General features: G+C 40.4%; 1 protein-coding gene across 5 annotated transcripts in view; it reads right to left on the bottom strand.

The window, feature by feature from the left end:
- The window catches only part of CCDC170 (coiled-coil domain containing 170), a 106,621-nt gene that overhangs the window by 48,552 nt on the left and 39,283 nt on the right, over positions 1-18,786 (bottom strand). For all 5 annotated transcript variants that reach the window (XM_073894095.1, XM_025866337.2, XM_073894094.1 and 2 more), the window contains 4 exons: positions 16,574-16,702; positions 14,951-15,207; positions 10,719-10,863; positions 4,856-5,041 (listed from right to left, as the gene is read on the bottom strand). In XM_073894095.1, the coding sequence (XP_073750196.1) occupies positions 4,856-5,041; positions 10,719-10,863; positions 14,951-15,207; positions 16,574-16,702 (717 nt within the window). The remainder of the gene's footprint in view (positions 1-4,855; positions 5,042-10,718; positions 10,864-14,950; positions 15,208-16,573; positions 16,703-18,786) is intronic.

Here is an 18,786-nt window from a genome sequence, read left to right as displayed (position 1 = left end):
GCTGTTTTAACTTATTTTGGATGCATAGAGTGAATCTAAAGGCAAAGCATGGAAGACTTAATTATAGTTACAGAACAGAATGTAAATATTATAAACCTTGACAATGTAAATACAATAATAAAGTAAAACTGGGAAGTAGAGAGAGGGAAGTAAAAAAGTAAAAGGCATTAAATTCTTCCACATTGTAGCAAAAAGTCTAAAAATACCATTTCATGTTGGTGAATCAAGAATAGAAATGTATTCCTTTAAAGTCTCAACGGTAACTGTCAGAAGCTAAAGTAGGAATGCCCCAGTGAGACTAGAAGTGGAAGGAGAGAGGGTTTTAAATTTTATTTCAGAGTCTTATGAACAGTTTCATTTTTTATAATACAAGAAGATATGATTTTAGTGTTTATTTTCATTTTAATTCCTCACCCAGAGGCTAGAACTCTCCTAACCTCACAGATGATAAGAAAGAAGTTTCAAAGTTTGAGAGATACAGACTGCTTAGCCAAAAGAAAAGACTTAGAAATCCACAACAGATGTCTGCAAATGCTTTGAAGTTAGCCATAAGAAAGCGATTTCAATTTATTCTATGAAGTTTCATGAAAACAGAACCAAGATGAGGATGTACATTATGGGGATCCTGATTCTGACTTGCTATAATGAAGAATTGTCAAACAATTAGAACCATACAGAGAGGGGCGCCTGGGTGGTGCAGTCGGTTGAGTGGCTGACTCTTGATTTTGGCTCAGGTCGTGATCTCATGGTTGTGGGATCAAGCCCTGCATTTGGGCTCTGCACTCAGTGCAGAGTTGACCTGGAATTCTCTCTCCCTCTCCCTCTGCCCCTCCCACCTGTTCTCTCTCTCTCTCTCTCTCTCAAATAAATCTTTTTAAAAAAAAAAACTATATAGAGAATATGGACCTCCTTGTTCAGTAGTGGGTTCCCTGTCTATAGAAGAGTTCAAGTGAAGGCTGGAAACTAGCTAGACAGTGACATTTTAAAGATGATTCTGATTTCACATAGAGGGTTACATGATCTAGATTCTAAAAGACCTTAAGGTCACTGCCAACATCATGATTCCAGGATTGTAAAGAGACCTTCAATTTCTTTAGTAATTTATCCTGTCTAATAAATCCTCACTTCCAGGAACTTATTTCCATATGCCTATACCCTTAAAATAAATTTGTTTCTTTGGATCCCTGGGTGAATGTAAACAATTAGGAAAAGGAAATAAAAACACTGAGCATCAATTATGTGATGGGCATGTCCTGAGTACTTCGTGTATATTATGTCATCTAGTGCTAAGAATAATTTTAAGAGATGGATCCTTAAATTACTTTTCTATTTTACAGACAAGAAACTGAGGTTCCAAGAGATAAGATCATAAGCCTCAGATCACATAGCCAAATGACTCTGGAGCCCAGATAAAAACCTGAGAGCCTAGCCTCTTAACCACTCTACTCCCTGTGAACTGTCTCAGGCTGTTCTCTCTTCCATTCGCTACTTCATGGTAAAAAACCAAACAAGCAGAAGGGACATCCTTCCAAACCAGACCTACCAATATTCTTTCTTAGCTTCGATTCTAGCTACGAGAATTAAAGCTAATGTGAACAGCATGAAGGAAAAGAAGCTGTCTGAAATCCCATAAGTAAGTTTAGTTTCTGATCTGCTGATCTGAACTTGTATGGCCTATAGGAAATGCGTGTGTGGCTTGTTTTAGGGAAAGTGCCTACTCTTTTCAACACTGGATTATTTCAAAATAAATGAAAGAAAAACTGCCAATCTTTGATAGTTGTTAAAACATACTTCAATATTAACTACTTAAGATTTTCAAATAATATATTTACCATATATATAATAAATCACCTGGATTTTTATTTGGAAAATTTTCATAAAGTAAAAGTCATAAAGTAAGTAGAGTAATTAAGAAAATGAGAAAAGTTGTGTTTTGTAAAAACAGGACCCCAGCATGCAAATAGTACTACTTCTGCAGTCATTCTGGGCTTCACTAATAAAGTAAGTCCTACCACAAAAACAGAGCTTTAGAAAGCATTATGATGACTCTTCCTGAGGCCATTAATGTCAGTAAAACCACTTGACAGTATTTTTCGGTAGTCAATCTTTGGAGTCATAATCCTATGAATGAGCACTTTAAAAAGACCTCAAGTTTTTTATTGCCCATTTTTTTTTACAATTTTTATTATTTTGGCAGGAACTTCATCCCAAAACGAATGTGTTTCCAAGTCTGAACAACATTGCATCATTTACAAGTAAAGATACATATAAGAAATAAGTTACGTTTTTTTTAATGTGCTCTTATAACACATTCTCATTTCCTACTGCTTATCTTCAGAAATGCTTTCGTATAGGTAAATATTAAATAATGCCTAATTTTCAAGGCTTGATACTTTTTTTTTTAAAGATTTTATTTATTTATTTATTTGAGAGAGAATGAGAGAGAGAGAGCATGAGAGGGGGGAGGGTCAGAGGGAGAAGCAGACTCCCTGCTGAGCAGGGAGCCCGATGTGGGACTCGATCCCGGGACTCCAGGATCATGACCCGAGCCGAAAGCAGTCACTTAACCAACTGAGCCACCCAGGCGCCCCAAGGCTTGATACTTTAATAACTACAATTTGTAATCAAATTCAAGTTATTCATTCACTGAGGAAATTTGCATAGCTACTTACTGTTCTTGTCCTGCTGACAAGATGGCATCAGACAGATATGTAGGGTATAGCTGACTATACATGGAAAGGGATTACTGATGACAGCAAAGTAACGTATTGACCAGGGTTCAAATCCCAGCTTTGCCACTTACGAGCTATGTGAACTTGAGCAAAGTACACTCAGCACAATGACTGTGCTAATGGTAAGTGATCGATAAATGGTGACTATTATACTAATGATTGCTGACAGTATTAATGTAAAAAAATCTGAGAGCCTAAAACTTCACTCAGAAGGCTCACTGGTAGGTAAGATGTTAAAAGCGTAATTTTGAAATAATTTTATGTATATTTTAAGACAAAGCAAATGAGTAGATATTATGATTAAGATTCGAACAATACTAATATAAAACACAAAGATATTAGGAAAACTCTAAGTATCGCTTTTAATTAAAAAATACCAGTATCAGTTTATGACTAAAAATGTATTTCTAGCTCTGGTCACCTAAAGAAATGACAGCCCAATAGCAATGAGCACACCGAGAGCCTAAATCTTGGTTTTAAGCACCATTCTCCAGGAAAAGGCACCAACGCTCCCTACAATACAGGCTGATTTTAGTTCTGTAATCTGAAAATTCTAAGTGATCCTAAGAGGCGATGACTTCTGTCAGAAAAAGCAAAGAACTGTTAAAAGACTAGAGTCAGTTTACAAGGTCACAGAGACCATCTTAAAGGGGCTGCTACTGAGCCAATATAGTGAATTTGGAGCACCAAAAAAAAAAAAAAAAAGTAATTGATGGTAACACAGTGAGTAAATAAAAATCCATGGGTCCATAGAACTGAAAAGAAAAGAAATAAAAAGCTTTAATGCCAGCTAATAAGCAGAAGGAATGGTAAAATTAGAATATTACCTTTTTGCCACCCATGATGTAAATTAATCCAGACAAAAATCAATGATGATAACACCACTCAGTAAAGTCAATGGGGAACAGAAATAATCTGCCAGTTATCAGAAATAATATGCCCAGAGATACCTTATTTAACTGCAGAAGAAAAAAAAATGTCCCTTTATGCTAAAGAGATGGGCAAACTTAGTGTCAGCAACAAGGAACAATCTAGCATGACTTGCCTATAACATGAAGTCTACAACTTAAGCTTTGAAGTGCCCTTGCCAAAATCATTTAACCTGAATCCAGTCCAGTCATTTCCTAATTTTGAACTACATCTCCTTTACCACTTAATTGTCTCTTACGTACTTTGTTAACTGATTGCATTGGCTCACTTTTGCTTTTGAAAATTCACCATTATTATTAATCCCATAATTAGTTTCTTTGTCACAAAAATATAAAAATTTAATTGAAAGATTATATAGTGTTAAAAAACATACAGTATTAATTGGCATGCTCAAACAGAGCTTGGGGTAATTTGAAAAGATCAAGCAATTCATTGTACAAATAACGGTCTAGCATTGAGGAACTTCCCTTTGATGGTCTCTTCTAAGTAACACTCATCTCCTTCGACCCTGCAAGTATACTTCTAGGGTTTTTGTCTTACTGATATATTCTCATGCATGCCAAAAAATATAAGATTATTCATAGCAGCCTTGCTTATAATAGTGTGTGGTATATTACCATTTTGTGTTAAAAAATAAATGAAGGGAAAAATATAATGCAGAGCATGTTGCTATTTGTATTAAAATTAAAAAAAGAAAAAGAATAAGTATACACATCAAAGAACATTTCTAGAAAGGTATATAAAAAAAATAATTGTTAACAGAGGTTGCCTCTGAGGAGAACAACTGGGTGGCTGGTGGGAGGGGTGGGGGGGTGGGGACGATTTTCACCATATACCCTTATGTCTATTTGGAATTTTGTATCTGGTGGATGCATTACCTACTTTTCAAAAAAAGTTAATGTTTGAGCTTCAAAAATCCTTAGAGTCTAACTAAAGCAGGACAAAATTCTCTACAAACTCTACTTTTAAATGTGTTGTGTGTCTTTTTTTTTTTTTTTTTTCTAATTAGGAAAAAACTATGTACCCAACGGCCTGCTCGGGTCACCACGTCCCATGCTGCCACCAGCCCTCCTGCTGACAGCAGCCTTTTGAAACTGTGGTCAGTAACGCCAGTGTGCTCACCCACATCTGGTTTTCAATTTCTGCTTCATAAACATGATCGCAGGTGCACATGCACACTTCACATACTGTACCTGGTTCAGCTTGTCTTTCTCCTCGGTGCAGGAGGCAGCTTTTTTCTGCTCTCTGTTTACTTCTGAAACCAGCCTCGTGATGGTTTCTCTGCTAGCTTTTGCTTCCATCTCATGGACATTTATAGTCTCTTCAAGAGTAACAATCTGTCCTTTCACGAATGCATTTTCCTCGCAAAGCTCTCTAAGCTGCAGAGAAAGCAATTACTATAATATTAGCAATCCTATAAAAATTAGCAATTTCACACGGCTTCCTCTAAGCAACTCTGATCTATGTACCCCGCTGACTGCATGATCACATGAAACCAGTGAAAGCACTATCCCTCCATCCAGTCAAAAGAACACATTTTCAAAAGCAGCCTCTAAACTATTGTTATGCACAGACCCAGTGATCAAATTAAAATTAATCAAAAGATAGCTCCAGGCAACACTGCTGAGAGTCTTGCCAAAAGCTTCCCGACAGAGCAAGCGTCAGCAAGCCCCTGGCTTAAATAATAGAGGAAAGGTGATGTTCTACAGAGATTACAGCAGGGGAGGAAGCAAGGGACTTCTATTCTGCCCACGTCCACTGGCGCCAACTGCATGCAAGGCGCTACCTGGCACTGGGGGAAACACACACAGAAGAAAGTGGGACTCTCTTTTTAAAAAGAAAATCCTTCTAATTAATATAAGCATAGAAAAATCCTGAATAACATGCTCAAACAGTGGCTATCATTGGGATTAGCAGAGCTTTTCACCCTCTATGTTGTGCATTTGGGTTGTCAGCTGAAAGCAGGAGTAAGATCTGTAAGATTTACAAGGAGGGGAAAATGAAATCAGACAGGCTTATTGGCCCAGGGAACCAGCCCTGCAGACCGCTAAGCCTGGAGGTCCTCCTGGAGGGCCGTGAGGACGCCTACAGGAAGAGATGAGACCCCACATTACAGAGTCAGTATCTGGGGAAGTGGCCAGCCTCAGCACCCGGCCAACATGGTGCCCTGCTCCCAACTCAGGGCTGTTCCCACTCTCCTGAACACATTTCCGCATATGTGTATGCTCAGTCCCCAACATCTTGCAAAAGTCCCCACCTCAGAATGCAAGCTGGTGCAGCCACTCTGAAAAACAGCATGGAGGCTCCTCAGCGAATTGAAAACAGAGCTACCCTATGACCCAGCAATTGCACTACTGGGGATTTACCCCAAAGATACAAATGTAGTGATCCAAAGGGTTACCTGCACCCCAATGTTTATAGCAGCAATGTCCACAATAGGCAAACTATGGAAAGAGCCCAGATGTCCATCGACAGATGAATGGATAAAGAAGATGTGGTGTATATATATATATATATATACACAATGGAATATTACTGAGCCACCAAAAAAATGAAATCTTGCCATTTGCAACAACAAGGATGGAGCTAGAGGGTATTATGCTAAGGGAAATAAGCCAATCAGAGAAAGACATGTATCATAGGATCTCACCTATATATGGAATTTAAGAAGCAAACCAGAGTATCTTAGGGGACGGGAGGGAAAAGTAAAACAAGACGAAATCAGAGAGGAGATAAACCATCGGAGAGTCTTAATCATAGGAAACAAACAGGGTCACTGGAGGGGATGGTGGTGGGGGGATGGGGTAACTGGGGGATGGGCACTAAGGAGGGCATGTGATGTCATGAGCACTGGGTGTTATATAAGACTGATGAATCACCGACCTCCACCTCTGAAACTAATAATACATTATATGTTAATTAAGTGAACTTAAAAAAAAAGAAGTCCCCACCTCCGAGGGGCAATCCTCGGCCGATCTGCCTCAACTAGCCTGCCACGCCTCTACCCTGCCTCACCCTCTACCCCCACAACCCCATTTACTAGGTGGGATAATAGTGGATATTTGTTTTGTCCTCATTATCTTTATCTCACAATAACGAAACTTCTGGGAGAGCACAGATTTAGTCTTATCCCATTCACTGCGGCACCACCAGCACCCAGAATCGTGTCTAGCCTATAGTAGTCACTCACTAAATACCTGTGAAATGGATGTCAAACTAAGTCCTTAGGAACGCCTCTTTGGTTTCTTGGGGGGGTGCACATGGGGTTGGGAGAGCTATAAAAGGGAGGAAATGGGTTTTGAAATTGAAGGAGTGGTTTTGTTCCACTCCTCCGGGGAAACACCTGGGTGAGTGTTGATAAGATAGCAACCTTTCTGCTCTTGGCCAGCGATTTTTTTTTTTTTTTTTTGAGATGCTAAAGCCCTAGAATTCCCGTATCTGTTTTAAAATATAGTTTCTTTTGTTATTCACATATGGTGCGGTGAACAGATCTGGAGAGAGCTGCCCTCGAAAAACAGTTTGTTACTCACAGTTTTCCAGAAGGGGGGGCACGCCCTGCCGTACAAGGCCGTGCAGCGAAGCATGGGTCAGTCAGGAGACAGGACAGCAAAGGAAAACAGAGGCAAGAGTCCTTGTTGTGGTTTGCATAGGAGGGAGTGAGCAAGGCGAGGTGAGCAGGTTCGGGACTAGCTAGTTAGTACTCTGAGGAGTGTAAGGGCTGTCCCTAGCTGTCGGGTACCTAGCCCCGTGGTGATCAGGGAAGGCGGAAGGCGGACAGCAGCCCAGAGCCTGATACAGAAACCGGCCCAGAGCCTGATATAGAAACTGGGGCTGGGGATGTGGGAGCGGCTGGTTTGCATATGAAAGCCGGGCTCCCAGGAGGATCACTGACGAGGAACTGGCTAACCCTCTGAGTCAGTCTCTCCTGGGTCAGCAAGGCCCCGGATGTCAAAGCATTGGAAATACAGAAGACAATGAGGCATAATTAATACAGTATCAACTCCCAGGTTAGCACCTGGAGCTAGTCTCTGACAGGGGGAAAGGGTGTCATGAAAGAAGAAGGTTCTTTGTTCTCTTTTCTTCTCCCCATCACGTGGCTTTAAAAACAGTCTCCCGAACTGCACTGCACTGTGGACTTTCACAGCCAGGCTCCCGGTCACAGGTGTGCAACAGGGAAGAGGAGATGCATCCAGCACCCTCAAGGCTGTCACGCCTCAGCTATCAAAACCCATCAGCCAAGTGCAACACATCCTCAAGTTAACGGAAATGATTTTGCAGTTTTCTGGAAGTGCAGTTGGGAAGCTTACTAATAAAACTCCGAGATGGGGCCTTTAAGACTGGCTGCATGGGTTAATGAAAGAAACTGAAGGAGACACAAATAAATGGAAAGATACTCTGCACTCATGGACTGGAAGAGTTGATACTGTTAGAAAGTCTGTATTGCTCAAAGCAATCTATAGATTCAATGCAATCCTATCAAAATCCCAATGGCATCTTGCAGAGACACAGAACAGTGATAATGTCTGTATGGAACCACAAAAGAGCCTCAATAGACATAACAATCTTGAGAAAGAACAAAACTGGAGGCATCCTGTTCCCTGATTCCAAACGATATTACAGAGGTATCATCATCAAAACAGTATGGTAACAACATAAAAGCAGACAATAGATCAACAGAATGGAATAGAGAGACCAGAAATAAACCCACACACATGTGGTCAATTAATTTACAACAAAGGAGGCAAAAATATACAATATGGAAAGGACAGTCTCTTTAATAGGTGATGTTGAGAAAACTGGACAGCCACATGCAAAAGAATAAAACTAGACTACTATCTTATAGCACACACAAAAATGAACTCAAAATGGATTAAAGAGTTGAATATAAGGCCTGAAACCATAAAATTCCTGGGAAAAAAACACAGACAGTAAACTCACTGACATCAGTCTTGGCAATTTTTTTTTTTTTGATCTGACTCCAACAGCAAAGGCAAAACAAAAATAAACAAGTGAGACTATACCACACTGAAAAGCTTCTACATGGCCAAGAAAACCATCAACAAGATGAAAAGGCAACCTACTGAATGGGAAGAAAATATTTGCAAATCATATACCTGACAAGAGGTTAATATCCAAAATATATAGAGAATGCATATAGGAAAAAAATACAATTAAAAAAATGGGCAGGGATGCCTGGGTGACTCAGTCAGTTAAACGTCTGTCTTCAGCTTGGGTCATGATCTCAGGGTCCTGGGATTGAGCCCCACGTCCAGCTCCCTGCTCAGTGGAGTCTGCCTCTCCCTCTCCATCTGCCTCTCCCCACTGCTCACGTGTGTGCACATGCTCGCTCTCTCTTTCTCTCTCTCTCTCAAATAAATAATAAAATCTTTAAAAAAAAAAAAAAATGGGCAGAGGACCTGAATAGCCATTTTGCCAAAGATGACATACAGATGGCAGACACATGAAAAGATGTTCAACATCATTCATCATCCAGGAAATACAAATCAAAACCACATGAGGTTTCAGTTTACATCCATCAGAATGGTTAATACCAAAAAGATAAAAAGTAACTGTTGGAGAGGATGTGGAGAAAGAGGAAAGCTTGTGCACTGTGGGTGGAAATGTAAACTGGTACAGCCACTGTGGAAAACAGTATGGAGGCTCCTCAAAAAATTAAAAATAGAATTACCATATGATCCAGCAATTCCACTTCTGAGTATTTATCCCAAGAAAATAAAAACACTATTTAGGAAAGATATATGCGGGGCGCCTGGGTGACTCAGTCCATTAAGGGTCCAGCTTTTGATTTTGGCTCAGGTCATGATCTCTGTCTGGACCGTGAGATAGAGCCCCACGTTGGCCTCCGTGCTGGGTGTGGAACCTGCTTAAAATTCTCTCTCACTCCCTCTCTCTCTGCCCCTCCCCCACCACTTGCACTCTCTTAAAAAAAATAAGAGAATGAAACTTTGCCATTTGTGACAACATGGATGGACTTTGAGAGTATTATGCTAAGTGAACTAAGTCAAGAGAAAGACAAATACTCTTTGCTTTCACTTATGTGTGGAATCTAAAAAACAAATGAGCAAACAAAACAAAACACAAAACACAAGCTCATGAATAAGAATAACAGCGTGGTTGTTGCCAGTGGGGAAGGGTTTGGGGGGTACAGACGTCCAGCTGTGAAATGAATAGGTGATGGAGATGTGGTGTGCAGCATAGTGACTACGGTCAACAGTATCCTAGTACACATTTGAAAGTTGCCAGGAAAGTACATCTTGAAAGGTCTCCTCCCAAGAAAAAAATAAGTTTTTTGTAACCTCTCATGGTGACAGATGGTGACCAGACTTACTATGGTGATCATTTCACAGTGTATAGAAGTGCTGAATCATTATGCTGTACCCCTGAAACTAATATAATGTTGCATGTCAATTACGCCTCAATTTTAATAAAAAAGATTGGGGGCAAGGAGATCTGTCAGGAAGCAAGGATATGAAAGGTGTGAAATAAGCAAAGACAGGGTGGGACCTCCAACGTTGTCAGGTACCCTAAAGAATCACTATGTGCCAAGTGAATTATTCACTGATCCAACTAATTTCCACCTTACTGGCAACCTTTTTATTATTTGATTTCAATGGAAAATTAAAAAGTACTTTAGAACTAATCTTAACCTTATACTCAGTAAGTATCCGAAAAATGACACAGCTGGTTTTGGTTTGGGTTGCATGTGTGTATGCTTCTGTCTGTAACTAAAACAAAAAAACTCCCTAAAACACATTGTTAAGATGAATAATTAACTGTATTTGGCAACCTAAATATATTTTAGACAAAACAATTAATCTTTTCTGGAGAGTAATTAATCCCAAACAATGTTGGAAAGGATTTTGGAATAGAGCTCAGAGAGGTGAAAAGGTTTGTCCCAGGTCACACAGTCAATTAATGCCATACTTGGGCTACTGTCCCATTCCTCTGCCACCCCCAGACTCAAACACAGCACTTCCGTTCAGGGCATATGTCAGAATGACCGCTACACTTATTGTCTTTTTCATGTGCATACACCTTTAGAATTAAATCTTCATCTGATGCCTTTTCATTCTTCTTCTCTGGATCTAAGCAGTCACCAAGTTGAGACAGAAATTCCTCATGTTTCCTGCAATTCTTCGAGACTTGATTCTTATTCTCCTCATTTTCCTTTAAACACTTTCTATAGGGCAAATAACACATACGTCAAGTTGTAACACTATAGAAGAGATCATTCGTCAAACAAAGTTCAGAACTTAAGCTCTCTGATCCAATCATCACTTTCATCACAACAGTTTCCTGGACACAGAGCACATCATTGTCATGTGAGCCCTGTACAGGAAGGAGAAAAGTCAAAGCCAGACACCTACACTTAGCAGAAATGTACAAAAATCTTCATGGCATCTTAGATCTAGTAACAGCAAAGGAGACAGACTCTCTGACTCTTGTCCTTGACCATTTAGGATCTGCAGAAGTGGCAGGAAATCTCTAGATCACAATGGATGTATATAGTCATGGGTCTCTGTTGGGTCCTCATGAAGAAGAAGGACAGTACTGCTATATTTCTTCTAGCGTATCATCCTTTGCTTTATTTTCAGACACTATGCAGTGATCTATATAAGGGTTACTTAGGGCATACCCTGGGTCATGGCCAAGCATAACTATAATAAAAAATATATCAGGAGCAGTGGATGATCCCCCTCTCTAGAAGAGAGAGATGTTCAATCACCAGCAAAGACCATTATTAGTTTTCATACATCCAGAGTGTTTAAAGAGTATTGAGATGGGCCAGTCAAGGAAAATCAGTTGATTATGCTCTGCTATGAATATTTCATTTCAAATCTCAGATAGGTTTGCTGAAATAGCACGGTCTATTTCTAATGCTTTAAATGTTAGAGACTAAGAGATCATCAAAAGACAGACATACTTTAAAGGCAAATTAGAATCATTTCAGTAATTTGGTATCATTTTTTCAGTACCCTAGATAATAAACATGATTATTGCTTTCCCTTTTTACCATGTTGTTTACTGCAAATTCTTTCATTCTATTCAAAGATTAACAAAGCATGTAATTGCATACACTCAAAAGCATATCATATTTCTATTTAGAAAAATGTATAACAATAAAAGACCAACATCAATATATCTCTTAAGTTCTTATTTTCAGCATATAAAAGGTAAAATTTATTCAGTCTCTCTGGCTCACGAAAAGCACAGTTAATGCCATGATGTGGATGGATTGATTTACGTGTATGAATCCACCCATTCAGTCCAAGGCTTCAATCCTGCTTCTCCATCCCAAGTGTGGCTGAACTGTTCCCACTTCTATTTGCATTTCACTTGGACCCAACAAAGTCCTAGGAATCTACCCTAAGGACATAATCACATCATTGTGAAAATATGAATACAAATGAATACACTTGGTTTATAATAATTCTTTGAGTGAAACTAACCTGAATGTCTGCAAGAAATAACAAAAAGAACTGGTAAGTAAATTATGATATGTCAGGCAATGGGTACCATGGGCTATGAGTGACTTTTTAAAATATGTATAACATAGGGGCGCCTGGGTGGCTCAGCTGGTTAAGTGCCCAACTCTTGATTTTGGCTCAGGTCATGATCTCAGGGTCGTGAATCGAGCCCCATGTTGGGCTCCACACTCAGCACAGAGCCTGCTTGAGATTCTCTCTCTCTCTCCCTCTGCCCTTCCTCCTGGCTCCAGATCAATCAATAAATAAAATCTTAAGAAATATATGTCTACAACATATTATTCAGTAAAAAACATAGTTCATTATATGATGTCAACTACCTGAAAACCTGTTCACCAAAATTTGAAGTATAGCTTTTCAGAAATCATAAGGTCTTGAATAATTTTAATATTTTTGGCAATTTTCTATATCTTAAAAAAATTTTTTTACAATTAGTACATATCACTTGTATTATTCATTTATTTAGTAAATATTTACTGGATACTCACTATGCACCAAGCCCAATCAAAGGTACTAAAGATACAGTAGTGAACAAAACAGATGAACATCCTTGCCCTCACGGAGCTTACGTTCTAGTCAGGAAGATGGACAATAATCAAAATCAATGTATGTGAAATGTATACTGTTATAAAAAAACAAAAAAGCTGGAGAGAAAAAATTAAGCAGGAAAGGGAAGAAGAAATATTTGGCAGGGGAGCAGAGTAAAATTTTAGATGTAGTCACTCATGGAAGACCTGAGAAAGCAACTTCTGAGTGAAGACCTAAAGGGAGCAGAGGGGCAGCCATGCCGTATCTGGGGGAAGAGCTTTCCAGGCCAAGGGATTAGCAAGTGCAAAAGTCCTGAGGTAGGAACACACCTGTTACGTTCAAAGGACAGCAAAGAAGCCAGTGAGCTGAAACGAAAAGAATGGAAAGAGAGAATAGAAGCAAAACCAGGTCAGGATGAGCCTTCTAGGTCTTAGAATATCCTTTGTCTTTACCCTGAGAGAGAAGAGAAGTCACTGCAGGCCTCTGAGCAGAGGACCAAAGAGATCTATTGTGTTTTTACAGGATCACTCTGGCTGCGAGGGTCACAGGCAGCAGCAGGAAAATCACTTCGGAGGCTACTGCAAACATCCCGGAGAGAGATGGTAGTCCCTGGAATCAGGTTAGTGGCAATGAGAGCAACAATGGGAAGTAGTCAAAATGTAGATTTATTCTGCAAGTAGAGATGAGGGGACTTGTTGAAGGATCAGACACAGAGTGTGAAAGAGCAAGAGGACCAAGGATGATGACCAAGGTTGTTGACCTGATGGACTAGAGGAATGGAATTATCACTAGAGGTGAGGAAAGGAGCAGGAGGGTTCTGTGGGAACAGCAGGAGCTCCGTTTTGGCCATGTTAAGTGTGAGATGCCCACTGGACATCCACATGCTAAGGCCCCGTAGGTAGTAAAAATATGTGGGTCTTTCTTGAGGTCTGAGAAGAGATCCAGGCTAGTCACAGAAATGTGGGCATCACTAGCATTTAGATCATACTTGAAGTCATGAGATCACCGAGAGACTGAATTTAGATAGAAATCAGAAGAGATTCAAGGACTGAGTGCCCAGGCACTCCAGTCTTTGGAAGTCAACGAGATGAGACGGGGAAAATGAAAGAGACTATGGCAGGGCAGCTAGAAATGAAAGATACAAAGCTGGCATGGGGAGTGTCCTAGCAGCCAGAAGAAGCGGGTGGTTCAGAGAGAGAGACCAACTGTGCCTGACATACTGGTAAGTCAAGTGAGACAAAGACTGCCCATTTAGGGCGCCTGGGTGGCTCCGTCGTTAAGCGTCTGCCTTCGGCTCAGGTCATGGTCCCAGGGTCCTGGGATCGAGCCCCACATCGGGCTCCCTGCTCCGCGGGGAGACTGCTTCTCCCTCTCCCGCTCCCCCTGCTCGTGTTCCCGCCCTCGCTGTCTCTCTCTCTGTTGAATAGATAAATAAAATCTTTAAGAAAAAAAAAAAAAAGACTGACCATTTAATCCGCAGTGTGTGGTCATGGGTCACCACAGTGAGTGGTTTCAGTGGAGGAGACCCGAGAGAGAAGAGAGAAGAAGAACTGGAGACAATGAGTCTGTACAAACATTTTAAGGAGTTTTGCTGTAAATGGGGGGAGAAAAAGAGAACAGGAGTGGTGGTGCTGGGGTTTTTTGTTTTTTTAAGATGGAATAAGTAAAATAAATATCAAGCATCTTATTATTAAAGTTATTCATTACGCGCAGAATTTTAAAAGTATATTTTTGGAACAACTAGTTCCCAGTTTTGTCTCAATAATTACCTTTTGCCAGAACTAAGTGTGGAAAACTAAGGTTTCGTGAGTTTTCCGCATAAACGGGCAATAAAAGCTAACGAGGAGTGTTCGGGGTGGTCTGGAGTGGTCTGGGCTTCCAGGGTAGTTTTATAGCCAGCTCTTGAATAAACACCTCCCTCTGTGTGCCACTTCACTGCCTCTGGTTAAACCTCTACTTACAGAAAATCTTCCAAATTCAGTATATGAGCATTTGCAGCCCTAATCAATCGGACATAAACATGTTTAGGACAATGCCTTGTTTGTTACGATTCCTGGTAACATTTGGAAACGAGCTTGAGAAAAAGTTTCAAGACTCCAAAGATATTTGAGCTTCAAGATTTTTTTTTTTTTTCAAATTGAGTTCCAGGGCCAAATAAGGCAACAACATGCCAGTACCTTCAAGGGCATATCCTGCTATCAGGAGCTAGTATTTTCATGCTAACAACTACAAGATATATTGAAATACCCTTACTGTAAGTTCTCATCTAGTTCTGCAACTTTCTTCTTTAACTCCTGATTCTCCTTGATTGCAGTGTGAGCTGTGATTTCGGTTCTAATTTTAGAAGTGGTAAGTGCTGCTGATTCTTCTTCCAGCTCCTGAACTCTGTCTCTCAGGGAGGTGAGGAGAGATGATTTTCTAGCATTATTTTCTTTGTAATTCTCCATTTCAGCTTTCAACTCTTGACAGGAGGCTTCTTTCGAAAGCATCCTGGATCGGAGGTCCCGAAGCTAACATGGAAAAGCCATAAGAAGGAGGAAAAGACTTCAGTGGTGTTAAGTGTGAAGTACTTTTAAGAAACCCAAAACCACAATTTCAAATCTCACTCTTTCGTTCATGACTTAATCCAACTTTATTTTCTTTTTTTCATATTTGTATCTACATTATCAGATGGGAACATATGCCTAAACAATGGACTTTATATTCTGTCTCTTTCAAAACCAACTGAGCAATGTCTCGAGGTGATTTAGTGTCACTCAAGAGACATTTGTGGTGTATTTTGCAAAAAGCGATATTTTTCAATGGTAACTCATTTTCTAAATCTGCATTGCTGCTATTGCTGCTGACAGACAATGAAACAAGAAACCTATAAGCTAAGATATTTGTAATTTCAGGACCACAACTGGTTCCTAAGTAGATACAGACTGTTTGATATGTCACTGTATTTCTCCCACTTGCCTTCAGGATCCTTATCGTGGGCAATAAAAAAATATTAATAATAAAAAAATAACATTCCAATTTCTGGGGAAAATATGGAAGAAAAGGAAAATCCTTATAGGTTTTATACAAAAGAAACATCTTAACCTTTATGAATTCTGTGGCATCAAAATACTGAACAACGTATACGCCCTATTAAGATATCAGAGCCACCCTATAAGAAAACTTTATGAATGCATGTACTTCTTTGGAACTATGAGTATACATGCATACAATTTTTCACACACACACACACACACACACACACACACACACACACACACACACACACACAAAGGTATCAAATCATCTCAGTGGACTCCTGGCAGTCCAGTGAAAGAGCTAGTTACCTCACAAGCAAGCCCCGGACCCCTCAGGGCCACCAGGCTATGAGCAGAACGGTTCTAGAGAGACTCTCTCAGAAACTCCACAATAGACCTGATCCAGCCCAGAGGGAAGATGGATCCTAATCATCATCCTAGAATTTCCCCCAGCCAATCAGAACTAGCAGTAGGAAGGGATCCAGCATTCCATTCTAAAACCTCCAGATTGCAAGCAAACCACATTAAAGGTACACATTCAGGGAAATGCTAAAAATACCCCAACACCAAGGCAGCTTCAACCAAAGTCATCAGGTGCCTCCAGGTCTCTCAAGGCTGTGAAGTTCCTCGGACATCTGGGAACCAGCCAACATCACTTTGCTTTGAACCACGGCAAATGCATAACCTTTCAAGAGTTCTCTACAAGGGGAGTAGATGAACCAGAGGAATAAATACCTTTGCCAAAAGGTGTAAAGCTGTCCTATTTCTAATCACCTCTACACTCTGCTTCACTCTAGAAGAAAGCTTCACTCTAGAAGATAAAATGGTCCATTTTGAAGTCACAAAGATGCAGTCTTACCTCAGACTGAGCACATTCAAATTTGACCAAAGTTGCCGCCAGTTCACTTCGAGCGTTTTCGGCCACATTCCGATAGTGGTTTAGTTGCTCCCGAATGACTGGGACTTCCAAGGGATGGCCATAAATTTCCTGACAGGGTTCCCCCAAAAGACAAAATATAAAGAAGAGTTTTAAACAATCTTTTTCTGTGCAGCTGTGCAGAGCAAGATTAAACACAGAGCATTCTTTGTAGTCCCAATGTCTCGAAAATGTTGCCCAGGCAGTGTCTCGTCCAGATCATTTCACTCTCAAAATTCTGAGGGAGGTGGGAGGCAGCCCAGGAACGAATGATGTGCTCTCCCAAGATGGCATTTAAGGATTGACCTTTGCCACTTTAGAGAGCTTCCTTCCACCCAACTCAAATGCTACTTGACCTCTGACCAGAACCGATGATAAGAGTCCCCACAAAACTATCAGAAGAGACTCAATGTGACAACATCCACAGCAAAGAGGCAGTTTTCATTGTCCTTCTGTTTCCAGACTACAAAAATGATCAACTCACCTCATATTTTGAATAAAGGGCATCATTCGTTTACCAAAGAGATTGTGTGAGTTGAAGGCAAAAGGCTGCCTCCTTCCTAATTATTCACTATACCACTTATTCTCAATCTCATAGCCTATCTTGGGGTCATGACCCATGAAGTTGACTCAGATGAATGCGGGAGACCATGGTAGTGGAGTGGTGCCTGAGGAGTCTTCCCCCCATCCACCAGGCAACAGCTCTCAGTTCCACGGATGGCAGCCAATGCAGAACGGCGGATCTCCACGTGGCCAAGTTTTTCCAATCTTTCAAGACAAGTCATATATCCAGACTTTCTGAAGTAAAAATTCCCAGTTTTTTCAGCTTGGCAACTAATTTCAATGTTTAAAAAAAGAAACACTATGATCCAAATAAACACATCTGCAGAGCAGATTTGATGGGTTTGGCCTGTGGGTCATAGTCTGCAACCTCTGGTTCTGTTACTTATGCCATGAGACCAGCCTCTTTTGAGAATTATTCCTGAGCTTGGACAGATACCTATGCCTACCTCTGTGAAGTTTCCAAGGCCTGTGGTCTTTGTGAAAGACACACAGGAAAGCCATTCATTTCTGAAGGAATACGAAAGAGGTCACATAAAGGAGGGTTTCCTGGAATTATCTACAAGGCCTCAGGGGACACACTAGTAAAACTGGTTTATGGCTGCCCAGCTACTGAACTGCCAAAGACTACTGTTTGGAAATGTTCATGAATGCAAAAGTCATCTCAAAGCCCTTAACTTTATAACAAGCGTTGTCATGACTAGTGCGTTTCAATGCACAAAATGCCAAGCAAAACCTTCAGTGCACCTAGTAACAACCCATGTTTGCCAATCACAACATATCCAAGAAGATGGTAGGTATGTACTCCTGGGGAGAAAGCATAAAACGTTTAGCTACATCTAATAAGAGAACCACATCCTGTTCAGCCTCACTTTATATTCAGAAGTGACTTCCCCACCCTAACCACCACAGCTAGATTTCCTAAAACAGGCCACATAAGGACTTTGGTCACTTATGAGAGGTATGAAGTAGAGTGTGTATGGCACATCATTTTATTTTATGTTTTTAAAGATTTTGTGTATTTATTTAAGAGAGAGAGCGCGCGCAAGCGGGGGGAGGGACAGAGGGAGAGGGAGAGAATCTCAAGTAGACTCCACACTGAGCACAGAACCCGACTCGAGGCTCAATCTTACAACCTTGAGATCATGACCTCAGCTGCAATCAAGAGTCAGAACCTTAACTGACTGAGCCTCCCAGGCACTCCTGTATGGTACATCATTTTATAAAATTCATTAGGAAAATAAGTTCTTCAATAGCTATGATTATTTCTTTCAATGACTAGCATCCTTTTTCAGGAAATGATGTAATCATTCCATAATGTTCTATCTCCTTCTTATGAAAAAGCAGTGTCCACTGGACATAATATTAAAAGCCACACAAGACAGTTCAGATATGGCCCTTCATTTTAGAAGGTTACAATCTAAAGCAGAACACTACCAAAAATCATTTACATCTTCAGATGTGCATGGGTGAGAGAAAAAACACGTTAAGATCTCATCGCAATGCATATCGGGACAGGGCTCACATTAGGCAGACTCCTGATTACTGAGTTCAGAAGACAGCTGCTGAGTCTAAATCACCCTTCAAAGTCCAGC

This window comes from Callorhinus ursinus, unplaced genomic scaffold (genome assembly GCF_003265705.2).
Source record: "Callorhinus ursinus isolate GAN/ISIS: 27379988/994484 unplaced genomic scaffold, GSC_fseal_2.0 scaffold6, whole genome shotgun sequence".
Taxonomy (NCBI): domain Eukaryota; kingdom Metazoa; phylum Chordata; class Mammalia; order Carnivora; family Otariidae; genus Callorhinus; species Callorhinus ursinus.
This window is presented reverse-complemented; position numbering and strand designations above follow the sequence as displayed.